Source organism: Bos grunniens, chromosome 17, assembly GCF_055505025.1.
Source record: "Bos grunniens cultivar Pamir isolate PY7600 chromosome 17, Bosgru_T2T1.0, whole genome shotgun sequence".
NCBI classification, from domain to species: Eukaryota; Metazoa; Chordata; class Mammalia; order Artiodactyla; family Bovidae; genus Bos; species Bos grunniens.
Genome location: NC_141181.1, coordinates 17,427,240 through 17,441,430, shown reverse-complemented (window position 1 = coordinate 17,441,430; position 14,191 = coordinate 17,427,240). Strand labels below are relative to the sequence as shown.

General features: G+C 42.4%; 1 protein-coding gene across 2 annotated transcripts; it reads right to left on the bottom strand.

The window, feature by feature from the left end:
- Window positions 1-1,636: 1,636 nt before the first annotated feature.
- On the bottom strand, window positions 1,637-8,305 carry UCP1 (uncoupling protein 1). 2 transcript variants are annotated; one of them, XM_086345910.1, is made up of 6 exons: window positions 7,934-8,305; window positions 6,992-7,190; window positions 4,862-5,056; window positions 4,660-4,761; window positions 3,554-3,734; window positions 1,637-2,209 (listed from the first exon to the last, which is right to left on the bottom strand). In XM_086345910.1, the coding sequence occupies exons 1-6, from the start codon at window positions 8,057-8,059 to the stop codon at window positions 2,095-2,097; spliced, it is 918 nt and encodes a 305-aa protein (XP_086202036.1). In that variant the 5' UTR covers window positions 8,060-8,305; the 3' UTR covers window positions 1,637-2,094. The 2 variants fall into 2 exon arrangements, with proteins under 2 accessions (XP_086202036.1, XP_086202037.1); XM_086345911.1 differs by lacking the exon at window positions 1,637-2,209 and having other exon boundaries at window positions 3,550-3,734; window positions 7,934-8,201.
- Between the last annotated feature and the right edge of the window lie 5,886 nt (window positions 8,306-14,191).

Here is a 14,191-nt window from a genome sequence, read left to right as displayed (position 1 = left end):
GGATCAACAAAGTGTTTGAGAAGACTGACAGTATTGGTAAACTTTAGTGAGACAAATTAACAATAAAAAAGCAAGTAATAAATACTGTCAAGAATGAAATATGAAAAATCACTAGAGATACTGTAGATATTAAAAATAATATATTGAGTAATATCAAAATTAGGAAAATTAGATGAAATAATTTCTAGAAAAATACATTTTTTCAAACCTATCCGAGAAGAAATAGAGAAGCAAAAAAGTCCTGGAGCTATTAAATGGATTCAGCAATTAAAAACCTTTCCACTAAAAAACCTGCAGTTTCATATGGGTTTCACCAGTGAGTTAGCACATTTAAAAATAAAATAATGTTAGTTTTCACAAAACTTTCCAAATAACTTAATGTGTACATTCTGCAATTCATAAGACTGTTATGATCTACTTTTTAAATTGGGGTATAGTTGCTCTACAATGTTTGTGAGCTTCTGCTGTACAATGAAGTGAATCAGCTCTATGTATACATATATACCTTCCCTCTTGGACTGTTGGTGGGAATATAAATTGGTACAGCCACTATAGAGAACAGTACAGAGGTTCCTTAAACAAATAAAAATAGAACTACCATATGACCCAGCAAACCTACCACTGGGCATATGATGATCTTTAATAGATACAGAAAAAGCATTCAATAAAAATTCAATATCCATTCGTGTTAAAAACTTGGCAAATGAGAAATATAAAGGGATTACCTTAATTTTACAAAATATATCTTTATAAAATGAACTATAGCAAATATACTTAATTATAAAATATTGGGATCAGAATTAAGAAAGGATGTCTTTTCTCATCTCTTGTATCAGTCAGTCATTGCCACAACACAATGTACAATAACCAACCACAAAAATATCTTAGTGACCTACAAAACAGTTTTACTCCTCACACATGGGTAGGCTAGCCAGACAGTTTGGGTAGTCTCAGCTGGATTCAGCTAGCCTTAAATTGAAGTCATGATTTCAGTTCCAGTCATCTCCATGTGACTAGTTCATCTGAGGTCAGTGGGTTACCTGAGCCATGTTCTTCATGGTGTGGCAGAAACACAAGAATAAACTCAGTTGCTCAAACACATTCAAGCCCTTGCTCACATCATGCCTACTAATGTGATCTCTTGGTCATGGCAAATCACATGGCTAAGCCCAGCATCAATAAAGTAGGGAAACGTACTCTAAGAAGGGATGAGGAGTGAATCATTCAAATTGTTACCGAAAATAAATTCAAAATTGTACTAGAGATCCCACCAACTGGAATGAAACAAGTGGATGGAAAGAAAAGTTACTGCTTACGAATGATAGGCACGTGTACACAGAACATCTGAAAGAAGTGATCAGGTATCCAGGACAAGGATGAGGAATTTGATATCAATAGTGATCATGTTGAAGGTGAGAGATTCTGGCTAAGCCAATTAAAGCAGGATTCTTGCTAAAACGGCTCTCGAGGACACCCAAAGACAGAACCAGGTGGGAAAAGGCAGCTTGGAAGAGCCTGACTAAAGTTTGGTCAAGGATGCCCATTGATTCTAAAGACCTTTCCTTGTTATTTGGGAAGTTTTGTAACCCAGTGAACCTCAACTCTTACATTAGATACAGATCCAAAAAAGGCAAACTTTAAGAGATATTAGCAATATTTTATTGAATATATTAACTGATAACAGGGTTAATAAATAAAAAGGAAACTTAGTTTTTAAGTATTGATAAAGTGTATTTCACTCAGTTTTCCTTTTCCATCAATTAATAATTGAATTAATAATTAAAACATGTTAAAGGTCTTCATATTCAATCATAAAATCCCTCCCCCCATTAAATAGTCAATTAGGTACAGTAGCTTATCTGGATATTACATTTGCCAGGGTATACACTGAATGTTTTGCTTTCCCTTCCTTAAAATACTGAGAATAAAAGTCATAGGAAATAGTAGTTTTCCCTTGGAAAAAAAATAGTCCAGAACTCTCTATCAGAATTTCCTTATCTGGGTGAAATAAAGTGAATAGTTTCGCTTGCTTTTTAAAATTATCTGGTTAGCAAAGATCCCCACTGGTCTGTTCCATCTTCTTCCCGAGGATGACTAGGTCGCACAGTCCATGGTGTGCCTCGACTTCATCAATTCTCGCTTCAGCTGTTCGAAGCACACAAACATGATGATGTTCCAGGATCCCAGTCGCAAGAAGGAAGGTACAAATCTAGAAAAGTGATGTCACCATTCTATTAGTTTGCTTAAAATTCTGATAGCTATTACAGTGTGTGCCTTCATCGACTCAATGGACATGAGTTGGAGCAAACTCCGGGAGATGGTGAAGGACAGGGAAGCCTGGCGTGCTGTAGTCCATGGGTTCCAAAGAGTTGGACACAACTGAGCGACTGAACAACAGCAAATCATAGTCTAGGCAGTGCATGCTTCTCCTGTGCCACGCATCTCCAGCGCAGGCGCTTGAGAGTGCCTACTCTCCATGTTTCCTTCCTCGGCCTCAAGTTTCATCCAGGTGCCCTACCCTGCTTCTGAACAACGAAATCCAGAGGATCACAGCTACACAACGGTCCCACCAAACTAAACCAAAGCTGGTCTCCTGCTTCTCCATCATCTTCTCCTTTTTGAGGGGATAGGAAATCTTGTTTCCCTTTGCTTTCTGAATGGAGTGTAGGAAACTTTAATCGTTTAAAAGAGGAAGTAAGTGGAGAAAGCCAAGTGATGAGTAATTAGACCATTTTCCAGGGTCAAGAAATCAGTGCTGTCTAGGTCTTGGTAATTCTGGCCCTAAGGGGGTGGTCAGAGACTAAATTGCGTTTTGTTGTTTCTGTTGCTCTTGCTCTTTTGAAGAATTCTGCCACGCTGTACACACCAGATGATTTATTTTGAAAATCCTGTCTACAGCAATGAAATATTCCCAGAGAAAATGATGTAAAACCTGTTAAATTTGCCTTGGATAGGTATGTTAGAGATCTTGCCTATAAAGATCACCCCCCAATATTTTGGGGGATCTCTTAACATATATCTTCTGACTCCTGAATGTGTGTGTGTTTTATGGTAAAATATACATAACATCAATTTATAATTTTAGCCAGCCATTTATACACATACATATGTGTATGTGTGTGTATATATATATATATATTTCATATATATATATTCAATAGTATAATTCAGTAGCATTAAATATGTTCTCATTGTGAGCAATCATTACCACTCCCCATCTCCATCCCAAGCTGAATCTCTGTACCCATTAAAAAATAACTCCCCACTCCCCTCTCCCCTCAGCCAATAGATTGAGACCAAGGGACAAGCTGCCAGTTTCGAATGAGCCACTGATCAAGCTTGAGAAGATTTTACTATCACAACTTTAAATTTCCTGACACAGTGGAATTGGTGTATTGGAGAGATTTATGGCAAAGAAAAGTAGACATTAAGTACACTGCACATTCTAAGGCTGCTCAGCTGTCAATTGTTCAGATGAGATGCCCCCCGCCCCACACCGTAGCACACAGAATCCCTGAATACAACATTGTAGATACCGAAGAACACATCCTACCCTTTGAAAAAAGCTGACGGTCCTTCCCTAGTGAGCATCATCATTGCGCAGTTGGGCACACTTGTGTACTGTCCTGGTGAAGAATTAACAAATCGGGTTTTCACCACATCCACGGGAGAGGATAGAACCGTTGTGCAGAATCCAGCAACAACAGCGGACACGAAGTGGCAGGGCACATCGTCTGAAACGGATCGATGAGGCAGGTCAACACTGGATTCTTGGGAGGGGCTTCTAGTTTTTAGTTATCTATCAGATCTTCAAAAGCCTGTTGACAACAGGTCAACGTAGTTGTCTTATAAATAAATAACATACAGTAAGTGAGTGTTAGTCACTCAGTCGTGCCCGACTCTTTGCGACCCCATGGACTACAGCCCACCAGGCTCCTCTTTCCGGGGATTTTCCAGGCAAGGATACTGGAGTGGGTTGCCATTTCCTTCTCCAGGGGATCTTCCCGACCCAGGGATCGAACCTGGGGGTCTCCTGCACCGCAGGCAGATTCTTTACCAACTGATCTACAAGGGAAGCTTGTACATACAGTAAGGAATGTTATAATTTTAGAAAAAGTTGGCAAATGGTACATGGCATAGTGGATTATAAGTGCTTTAGGAAAATAACCAGTTACTTACCTCTGTCCTTAGGGCATGACGTAATACTCAACACATAGGCATCTATACTTTTTTTAAAAAAATTAAAGTCATTGTCCAAGGAGAATTTCAATGTTTCCAGAACCTATTAGAATAAAATTTTTAGGAACCTATCCAATGGTTCTACTTTTGGGATGAAACCACCAAGAAGCTCCTTATTTAACTAGCTCATCTGGATATAGTGCAGGATGACTCATTTCCTGAATTCTGCTTTATAAAGAATAAGAGAGATGCTAACAAAAATCTGATATATTAGTATTAAATGAGAATGATGCTGATATAAAAATACAGGTACATCTTAGTTTTGTTGCAAAAGAAAAAAACTTGCAACAGAACTTCTTTATATCTATTATTCAAGAGTATTACTTTTTTAAAAGATAAAATTATTACAATTAAGGGATTCAGTATAATAAAAGATGAAATTATAAATGTGCAGACCTGCCATGTGAGAAAGAAAGTTACCTGCTAATAGTTTGTTTTTCACAAGGGCCTCCTTCATTAGGTCATATGTTACTAGCTCTGTACAGTTGATGATGACATTCCTTGTCAGATTGGGAGTAGTCCCTGGAGGGAAAGAAAGTGTTGAATAGCTCCATCATACGATAAGATGCTAATTGGATATGTGTGTTTTAACGATTATAGAATCCATGTTGAAGACAGTCACCTTTCCAAAGCCCCGTCAAGCCTTCTGTTGTTGCTATAATTCTGTAAGCATTGTAAGTCCCAGTGTATCGAGGTTTGGGACCGTGGAGATGGCTCTGAGCTTGCAGTCTGACCTTGACCACCTCTGTGGGTTGCCCAATGAACACGGCCACGCCTCCAGTCGTTAGGCCCGCTGAGATCTTGCTTCCTAAACTAGCTGTTGTTATCCAGAGAGAAAAAAATGATGTGTCAAGCAAAAGAGAAAAAAGTCAAGACCCAGAATGCATGGATATGTCTTTTTAATTTTTAGTGGTTAATACTACTGTGTCATTCTATCTTTAGTACTTCCCTAATGCTTGTGCACGTGTTAATCATGTACTGTGCTGTGCTGTGCTTAGTCGCTGAGTTGCGTCCAACTCCTTGTCACCCCATGGACTGTACTAAGAATGTATAAGTCATAGGAGGGCTAGAAGACTTCAAAGTTGACTGAATTTTTTTTTTTAATAAAGACTTTCAAGGAGAAAGAAAAACCCAATGCTTGTTTAAACAATGGCTTAGTTCTTTCCTATATTTGGCTTAGTTCTTTCTTTATATTTGCTCTATTTTTCAGTATTTCCCAATTGGGGGGAGGCACCAGTCACCAGTGAAGCTTAGTCTTCTAACCATCAATGAGACTGTTAATTATTGGACTTAGGGATCTTAGGAAAAGTCCTAAAGGACAAACTGCCCGAGTTTGGGACGTCAAGTGGTCTCAGGCTTCAACAGGCTCCTAAAGGGACAAAAATAAGAAGAAAGAAGTGATCACATGATTTTTAATTGCAAATTTTGAAAAATTAACATGGGTTACTCAAGATGGATATCATTTAATAAAATGACAAATAGTCTTGGAGCCTCATTGTTGTTATTTAGTCGCTAAGATATGTCCTACTCTTTTGTGACCCCATGAAGCCTCATACCTATTCCCATAATTAAAGTATAGATCAATCACATTTACTCATCAAGGACTTTCTCAGTCTCTAATTCTATTTCCTGAGCTGTATAAAATGGAGGTAATAATATCTACCTCACAGAGTCACTGTGTGAGTTAATAACAACATAGCACTTAGCATAGTGTCCTGCGTATGGGAAATTCAGCAAGTCTTTTCATGACTGTGTGGTTGCTTTCCTTTCTCAATACACTTGGCCAGGAGCTGAGCACTGAATAATACCCATCTTTTAAGTGGCAAGATGCTACTTAAATAATTCCCTTCATTTTGGCCCCTATTTACAGTCTTATTTGGTTGCACTCATCCTGTGTTCCAATCCCCTTTTCATTTCCCAAGCTCCTTGGGAGCAGGGCCATATTCTTTGTCTTCCCTTCTCACGGCCCATCTTCTCCTCAGTCCTCTGCAATATAGCTGCCACTTCTACTACTCGGCTCAACATGCTTTTGCCAAGGAAACCCATGAGTTGCTGCTGTTAGGTACATTGTTCCTCTTTTCCTCACTAGATATCTCTGCTGTTTGGCCCTAATGATAATTCCTCCCATGATTGGGAAATCTATCCCAGGTGTTTCTCCTAAGTTCTTATGCAGACCAGACATTACCTATCCTCGACACATTCTATGAATGGGATAGAGTGAATGGGATATTTAACCGGAAACTTGTAAGTCATCTTAACATTCCTACCTTTTCTTTACACCTCACTTCCAACTCTCCACCAAGTTTAGTCAATTACATTTCCAAAGTCTTTACTGCCATTGCTTTAGCTTATCCTGATGATTTCTTCCTTTCTAAATTACCCTTTTCTTCCCCTTTTTCTGTATAGCTTTTACAGTGCTGCCAAAGGGACCTTCTGAAAATATAAATTATTTATGTTATTCCTTTGTTTATTATTTTTCAATGACTTCCCATCATTTTAAGGATAAAACCTGAACTCCTTAGCATGGCCTGCAAGCTCTCCTGTGATCTGATGCATTTCTGCCTTTCTGGTGTCACTTCTTCCTACTCACCAGCATGTCTTCCCTCCATGCTCTGTGTGTTCAAATATTGATGTTGGCTTGCCAGTTTGTTATGAAGACCACTACCCTGTGTGTAACTGTTTCCTGGGTCACAGCTGAGCCTAGGACATGTCTCTCTGACTTCTCCCCCTCCCAGGAACACTGCCTGCTTACCTTCTTTCCCTGTGGTGAAGAACTCCTGGACAGTATCATAGAGGCCGATCCTAAGAGAGGCGAAGCTTATTTGTCTCTGGAGACCAGCAGGCAGCCCGCTGTAGAGTTTCACTGGCCCTTCTGTTTTTGCCAGAGTGATGATTGTTCCCAGGACACCTTTATACCTAATGGCACTGGAGGTCAGGCATTCGCCCTGGATCTGGAAGTGAAAATTGAGAAAGGGAGTCCTACCTAGTGAGGAAAAAACAAAGGTTGGCATCAAGCTGTCCTCAATGGAGAAAGCTTGAGCCAAGATATTTTTTCCATTGTGTTCCTATTTTCAGTCCTTTTCGCCTTCTCAGCAACATCTCCCCTTATCTATCTATCTAAATCCCTGGGTCAGGAAGATCCCCTAGAAAAGGAAATGGCAACCCACTCCAGTATTCTTGCCTGGAGAATCCCATGGACAGAGGAGCCTGGGGGGCTGCAGTCCATAGCATCGCAAAGAGTTGCATAGGACTGAAGCGACTTAGCACACATCTAGAGCTAGATATCTAGGTATCTATCTATTGAAAGGGGGAAGGGAGAGAATTTGGCTACTAGGCATACTTTGAAGGTCCTCCCCATCTCGCACCTCACTGTCCCACCCCCAGGAACTCTCCAGAACCCTTAGGCAGTAGGATAGGAAGATGTGCCTGTCTGATCAAGTACAGGAGAGGTTGGCAACAGTCACAGTCAACCCCTCCTCCTTGACCCTCCCACTTCTTTAGTTAATTCCTCCAATGTTCCAGTTTCCCACCCTAAGGCATCCATCCAGTGACAGGCAAACTTTTTTTAACGTGGCCACCTGCTCTACCTAAGGTGAGAAAGGATGGTAAAACCGAAGCCAGAGTCAAAGGGGCGCACACAGTAGAGGTCCCCTTTCTGTCCGAGGCACCTCCCCTTGCCCACAGCGCTCCCTACCTGTAGCCGGACTTTGGCGGTGTCCAGCGGGAAGGTGATTATGTCAGCCACGCAGGCCGCCACCCCAGCCGAGAAGATCTTGACCGCCATGGTAGGGGGCACGTCTGACGCTGTGTGTCCCACCATCCTGACTCAACGCGGACTCCGGCGCAAGGGGATCAGGGCTTCAGTCCCAAAGGTGGATGTTCTGCCTGGCTTCTCACTCCTGCGCGGCCGGGCAGCAGACCCGTCCTCTCCGACTTCTGCCCAGTGGGGGCGGCAGGCAGGGGGCTGCAGCGGCCCAGGTGGCAGGTGGCGGGGTCGATGCAGCGGCGCCTGCCTGCCCTCCCTCGAGTCCGGGCTGGCCACGCCGTGCCCTCTGCCTCCGCGGATGACTTATATCGCCGGAGATCGCGATCGGGGCTGAGCCGATCCAGGTCTCTGGGGAATGGCAGGGCGTGTCCTGGGGCGCAGGTCCCTCCCACCTCCCCATCCTGGTTCGGCACCTGGGGAGCCGCCGTCTACGCTCTACCCTCGATGCGCAGGGAAGGGCGCACAGCAACGCGCATCCCGAGCCTGGCAAGCTGGGCATCTCTTCAGGCTTCTAGAGTCTTCAGCTGCGCACCCTTGGAGGGCGGGGAGGGGGAGTCTCTGAAACAAGAGCGAGCTCAGTGATCCTGGCAGAAGTCCCTGCCCAGCCGGAGAGCTCCAAGGCAAGAGTGGACTCCTCTTATTCCTCTGACTCCCCAGGAGCCTTGCAGACACCTTCTCTGCTTGGCTTCCCTTTGCTCTCTTTCTGATTTCTTATCCTCTCACCCTCCCAGCCACATGCAGCCAAATGCGATTCCAAAAACTACCAAGCCGAATCCGAGAACATTCTGAACTTTCAAAGGTTTTCATTTGAACACTTTTTGTAGGAGGGTGTCAAATGAAATGATGAACATTCTAGAAAGCACACCCAGAGTAAATTGCTAGAGCAATAAAGTGCTCCTTTTAATTTCATTCTGGGTGCAGGGGCCATGTGGTGAAAAGGACAAAGACAAGGGCAGGTCACCAGGCTCCAGATGCAGCTCTTACCTTTGCAAGTCATTTATGACCCTTGACCCTTGACCCCTTTCCTAGTCCCATTATACTCACCCCCATGTAAAGTGTGGATATTTGAGAGTCAGCAATATGAATGCAAGAAAAGAAGGTCCACACTTTACATGGGAATGAGTATAATGGGACTAGGAAAAGGGGTCAAGGGTCAAGCTATAGGGATCCCCAAAGTTATAGTCTAGGAAAAATGACCTTATCAAAGGTCAAATTAGGAAAGAAACAGTGTCCTCAGCCATAGAACTATGGCATTTGAGAATATAATTAATGAAGGGTTGGGTCTGTCAAGTAGTCATACTGTAATGTTCAGAAAAAACGTCAAGAGAATAAAAACAAAGGAAAGTATTGGATTTGGCTCTAACATAATTGATCACCTTAGGGAGTACAGCTGTGGTAGAGTTATTAGGTTGTGAGGATGATGGCTAAGCAGATTGGGAATGTTTGTTATAATGCATAAAAGGTGAACCGCTGTCAACTGGATAATCCCCAACCCACAACCCAACCCACCGACCCTATGCATTGTCTTTCACAGTGGTTCCATCTGACGTGGTTTTAAAGCATAATCGCAAATTGCTCTCATCAAAAGACAAAGGTGCATATCTCTTCCCCTTGCATCTAGGAAGGCTGGTACATGCCTTACTAACAGAATAAGACAGCACTGCTGGTTTCTGATGCTGGACTATAACGTCCTTTCCTAAGGAAACATTAGGAACCCTGGGTTATTATGTAAGAAATCCAACCTCCCCGAGGCTGTCATGCTGGAGAGGCCCACCCTAGGTAGGCAATTCCAGCCTTGCCTATCAAGGCAGGAGACATGAGAGTGCAGCTGCCTTGGACTCTTCAGATAAACCCGCCTGCCAGCTGAAAACACCACGTGATCTCCATCGCTGGAGTAGGACAGAAGGGTCATCCAGCTGTTGTTCAGTCACTCAGTCGAGTCTGACTCTCTGCGCCCTCATGGACAGCAGCACACCTGGCTTCCCTGTCCTCCACTATCTCCCAGTGCGCAAATTCATGTCCATTGAGTTGGTAATGTTATCTAACCATCTCATCCTCTGCGTCCCCCTTCTCCTTTTGCCTTCAGTCTTTCGCAGCATCAAAGGCTCTTTGCACCAGGTAGCCAAAGTATTGGCGCTTCAACTTCAGCATCAGTCCTCCCAATGAATATTCATGGTTTATTTCCTTTAGGATTGACTAGTTTGATCTCCTTGCAGTCCAAGGGACTCTCAAAAGTCTTCTTCAGCACCACAATTCGAAAGCATGAATTCTTCAGAGCTCAGTCTTCTTTATGGTCCAGCTCTCACATCCATATATGACTACTGGAAAAACCATAGCTTTAACTGTATGGACCTTTGTTGGCAAAGTGATGTTTCTGCTTTATGATACACTGTCTAGGTTTGTCATAGCTTTCCTTCCCTTGTGGCTCAGCTGGTAAAGAATCCATCTGCAATGCAGGAGACCTGGCTTCGATCCCTGGGTTGGGAAGATCCCCTGGAGAAGGGAATGGCTACCCACTCCAGTATTCTGGCCTGGAGAATTCCACGGACTATATAGTCCATGGGGTCGCAAAGAGTCGGACTCGACTGAGCGACTTTCACTTTCACTTTTCCTTCCAAGGAGCAAGTGTCTTTTAATTTCATGGTTACAATCACTGTCCACAGTGATTTTTTAGCCCAAGAAAATAAAATCTGTCACTGTTTCCACTTTTTCCCCATCTGTCTGCCATGAAGTGATGGAACCATACCATACCATATCAGTTGAGTTCTGCCCAAATTCCTGACCCATGAAATTGTGAGACATAACGCAGTGGTTGTGGTTTTAAGCTGGAACCACCTTTTCTTTTCTGAGAAGTTAGGACTGGCATCCACTCTCTTTACACTTTCCTCCAACACTACCTTCATAATGAGTTGGATGCAGTGCATGGTGTGGAATTTTGGAATTATAATTATAAAGGGAAGTCACGGTACATTTCTGAAGAAGCAGGGTAAACGGAAAGTCATTTTGTTTCCTTTAGGCTCTTGTTTTTAAAAGGCAGGGTATGACAGGCTAGAGGAGAGGGTGAAATGAAAGCTATTAGAAAAGAAGGGAATGTGAGAAAGGGTCTGTTAGAAATGAGGAAAGGTTGTGGTCCCAACCAGCTAAGGACAGATAGGGAGAGGAGATTTGTGACCGGAGAACTGCGATTGCTCTGAGACTATGAGAGGGACAGCTCGAGCTCTGGAATGTTAATGTCTGGCTGGGTGAGTGTGGTCAGTTAAGAGACTTCTTCAGGAGGTAGATTTGGTTTATTCAGTGACGAGTGAGCATCTGAGGTGTGCTGGCCAGAAAGCCAATACTAAGGGTCCAGAAGAAGCAGAAGTCACAGCCTCCATGGCCTTCCCTGGCAGTCCAGTGGTTAAGACTCTGCAGTTCCAATGCAGGGGGTGTGGGTTCGGTCCCTGGTCAGGGAACTAAGCTCCTCTGTGCCACGTAGTATGGTTAAAAAGAGAAAAAAAGTTAAAGCCTCCTGTGGGGCACCCATCAGAGGTCACAGGAGTTCCAGATTCGGAAATGGTTCTGGATTCCAAGGACCAGGCTCCTTTACCCCTTCGGGAGGCTCTGGGAAGTAGGGGAAAGTTTGCCTCAGGTTGGAGAGAACAGTAGGGGAGAGGGCGGTATCCCCAGAGGCTCAGCCGTCTGCTCCTCTGGCACAAAGAAGTAGAGAGGTAAAGAACAGGGCAGTGTGAGCAAGGGCAGCAGAGCTTTCGTGACGTAGCTACGGGATGGTGGTGAGTTCCCACTGTGCTAAACGCCTACTTCCCTCTTAAAATTTAGAACAACACTGAGGGGGAAGGGGGCTGGGATGAATTGGGAGCTTGGGACTGACATATATACACTATCGATACTGTGAAGAAAATAGGTAACCAGTGAGAACCTACTGTGTAGCCCAGGGGACTCTCCTTGGTGCTCTGTGGGGACCTGAATGGGAAGGAAATCCAACAAGAGGGGCTATATATAAACATACAGCTAATCCACTTTGCCGTATAGCAGAAACTAGCACATTGTAAAGCAACTATATGCCAACAAAAATTAATAAAAAATAAAATTTAGAACAACAAACTGTGGTCGACCAGGAACCTCTGAACAAAATGTCTTTTTGTACTGATATTAAATAAGCATAACAATGCTGTACATTTGAAAAATGTTCTGCACTTTCCCATAATTCTCTCATTAACCACCAGTAGGAAATATCATATTGTAGTTATAGGTAATAACTATAGAGATAAATGTGCAAATGACAGAAGAGACAATTTATAAAAGAAGAAATACAACCTTTAAAATAGACTGATATATTTACCATCACTAATAAAAAAATGTACTTCACCTAATAAATTAATACAGTGTCTTTACAAAAAGCATAATTATTTTAACATTTACATGTACATTTTAAATTTACTATCATAAATATAAATTGTGAGTGGTGTAAATTATGCACATTTAAAATGTGGTAATTATCTTGTCAGCATTATATCAGTGATGGCAGTATAAATTTACATGATTCTTTTAGAAAACAGTTTGGTGGCATGTCCTGAGCCAAGAAATGTCCATATCCTTTCCTCTAACGATTCTGTTTCTGGATAGCTATCTTAAAATCATTAGCCAATATATGAAAAAGTCAATATGTAGGAAGATTATGACAGTTAAATATTTAAAGCAGCAAACTAGAGGTCGTGCCAGCCTCAGGTGAGATCTAGCTCTGCACGTCTGCGTGTGTCTGCAGGGCTGGGCATGTTCTGTCCACAGGTGTCTGCTCTGCGCACTGATGCGTGAAGAGGGACAGAGCCTGCCCTTAGGAACAGGGCAACGGTACGGAGAGGACAGGATGGGGTCCAGTCCAGCCCAAAGAGAAGGAGTGTATCGAGGTCCACATTAAGGAGAAAATATTCCATTTTCATCCCGATTAACATGGTATAGCCTAGTGATTAAGAGAACGACAAGTAGCCCATGTTCAATTCTAAGATGCTTTCAACTGGGTGAGTGTGGACAGATTACCTAACTTCTCTGAGCCTCGAATGCTTCACTTTTGTGATAGGTATGAATCACTAGGTTATTCTTACTAATCGATCACTCCTTATGCTTAGCACTGAATGAACATAATCCTTATAACCCTACGAAAGATCATCCACTTCATGCACTTAATGAAAAGTTGACAGAAGCTTCTCTAAGCACTTGACAAAATTTAACACAACTAGTCCTCATGGCTCTCTCAGAGGGAGCAGTGGTAAAGAATCTGCCTGCCAATGCAGGAGACGCAAGAGACACAGGTTCAATCCCTGAGTGGAGAGGATCCCCTGGAGGAGGCAATGGCAACCCACTCCAGTATTCTTGCCTGGGAAAAATCCCATGGACAGAGGAGCCTTGTGGGCTACAGTCAACGGAGTCACAAAGAGTTGGACACGACTAAGCACATCTCACGCTACCCATTGCTGCCCCCTGAGGTATGGATTGACGTACTACCATTACCCACTTCACGGGAGGCGGAAACGCGGAGGTTCAGAGGAGTTAAGTAACATCTAGGTCACATAACCACTTCATGGTACACTTGGAATCTGTCTGACCCCCAGACTCTCAATCTCTAAATGATGCCCAAAATGCTTTCCCAATGTATTTATTTATTGTTTTAAAATTTTTATTGAAATATAGTTGATGTAATGTTGTGTTAGTTTCAGGTGTGCAGTATATATATTCTAAATGTATATATAGAATATATATTCTTTTTAGTTTCTTTTACATTATAGGTTATTATAAGATATTGAATATAGTTCCCTGTGCTGTACAGTAGGTCCTTGTTGGTTATATTATATATAGTAGTGTGTATATTTTAATCCCAAATGTATTTGTGACACGATACTTTGCTAAGTTTTGAAGGTGTGTAATGGCTAGATATATCATATTTTTTCTATAAGTCACATCAAATATTACCCCCAAATCACATGAAACAAACATTCTTTTACTCAGTTTATATACATTATTGAAAGTTTTACAAATACAGAAATAAACAACACTTTTGCTTTAAAAATCGCTTGATTTCATGTCATTTTCAGTTGAACCTGGTGGAAGAGTTGGGAAGGTAATATATGAGATTTAGAAAAATTAGATTTATAGGGTTTGAGGCCTAGGAAAGGGAGCAGGGATTTCCCTGGT

Bases quoted from the DNA above. Each gene is read 5' to 3' on its own strand.
- UCP1 (XM_086345910.1), bottom strand. From the start codon at position 8,059: ATGGTGGGACACACAGCGTCAGACGTGCCCCCTACCATGGCGGTCAAG. The intron at 7,191-7,933 runs GTAGGGAGCGCT...TTTCACTTCCAG, and splicing joins CCGCCAAAGTCCGGCTACAG to ATCCAGGGCGAATGCCTGAC. The intron at 3,735-4,659 runs GTAACTTTCTTT...GATCCGTTTCAG, and splicing joins GAAAAACAAACTATTAGCAG to ACGATGTGCCCTGCCACTTC.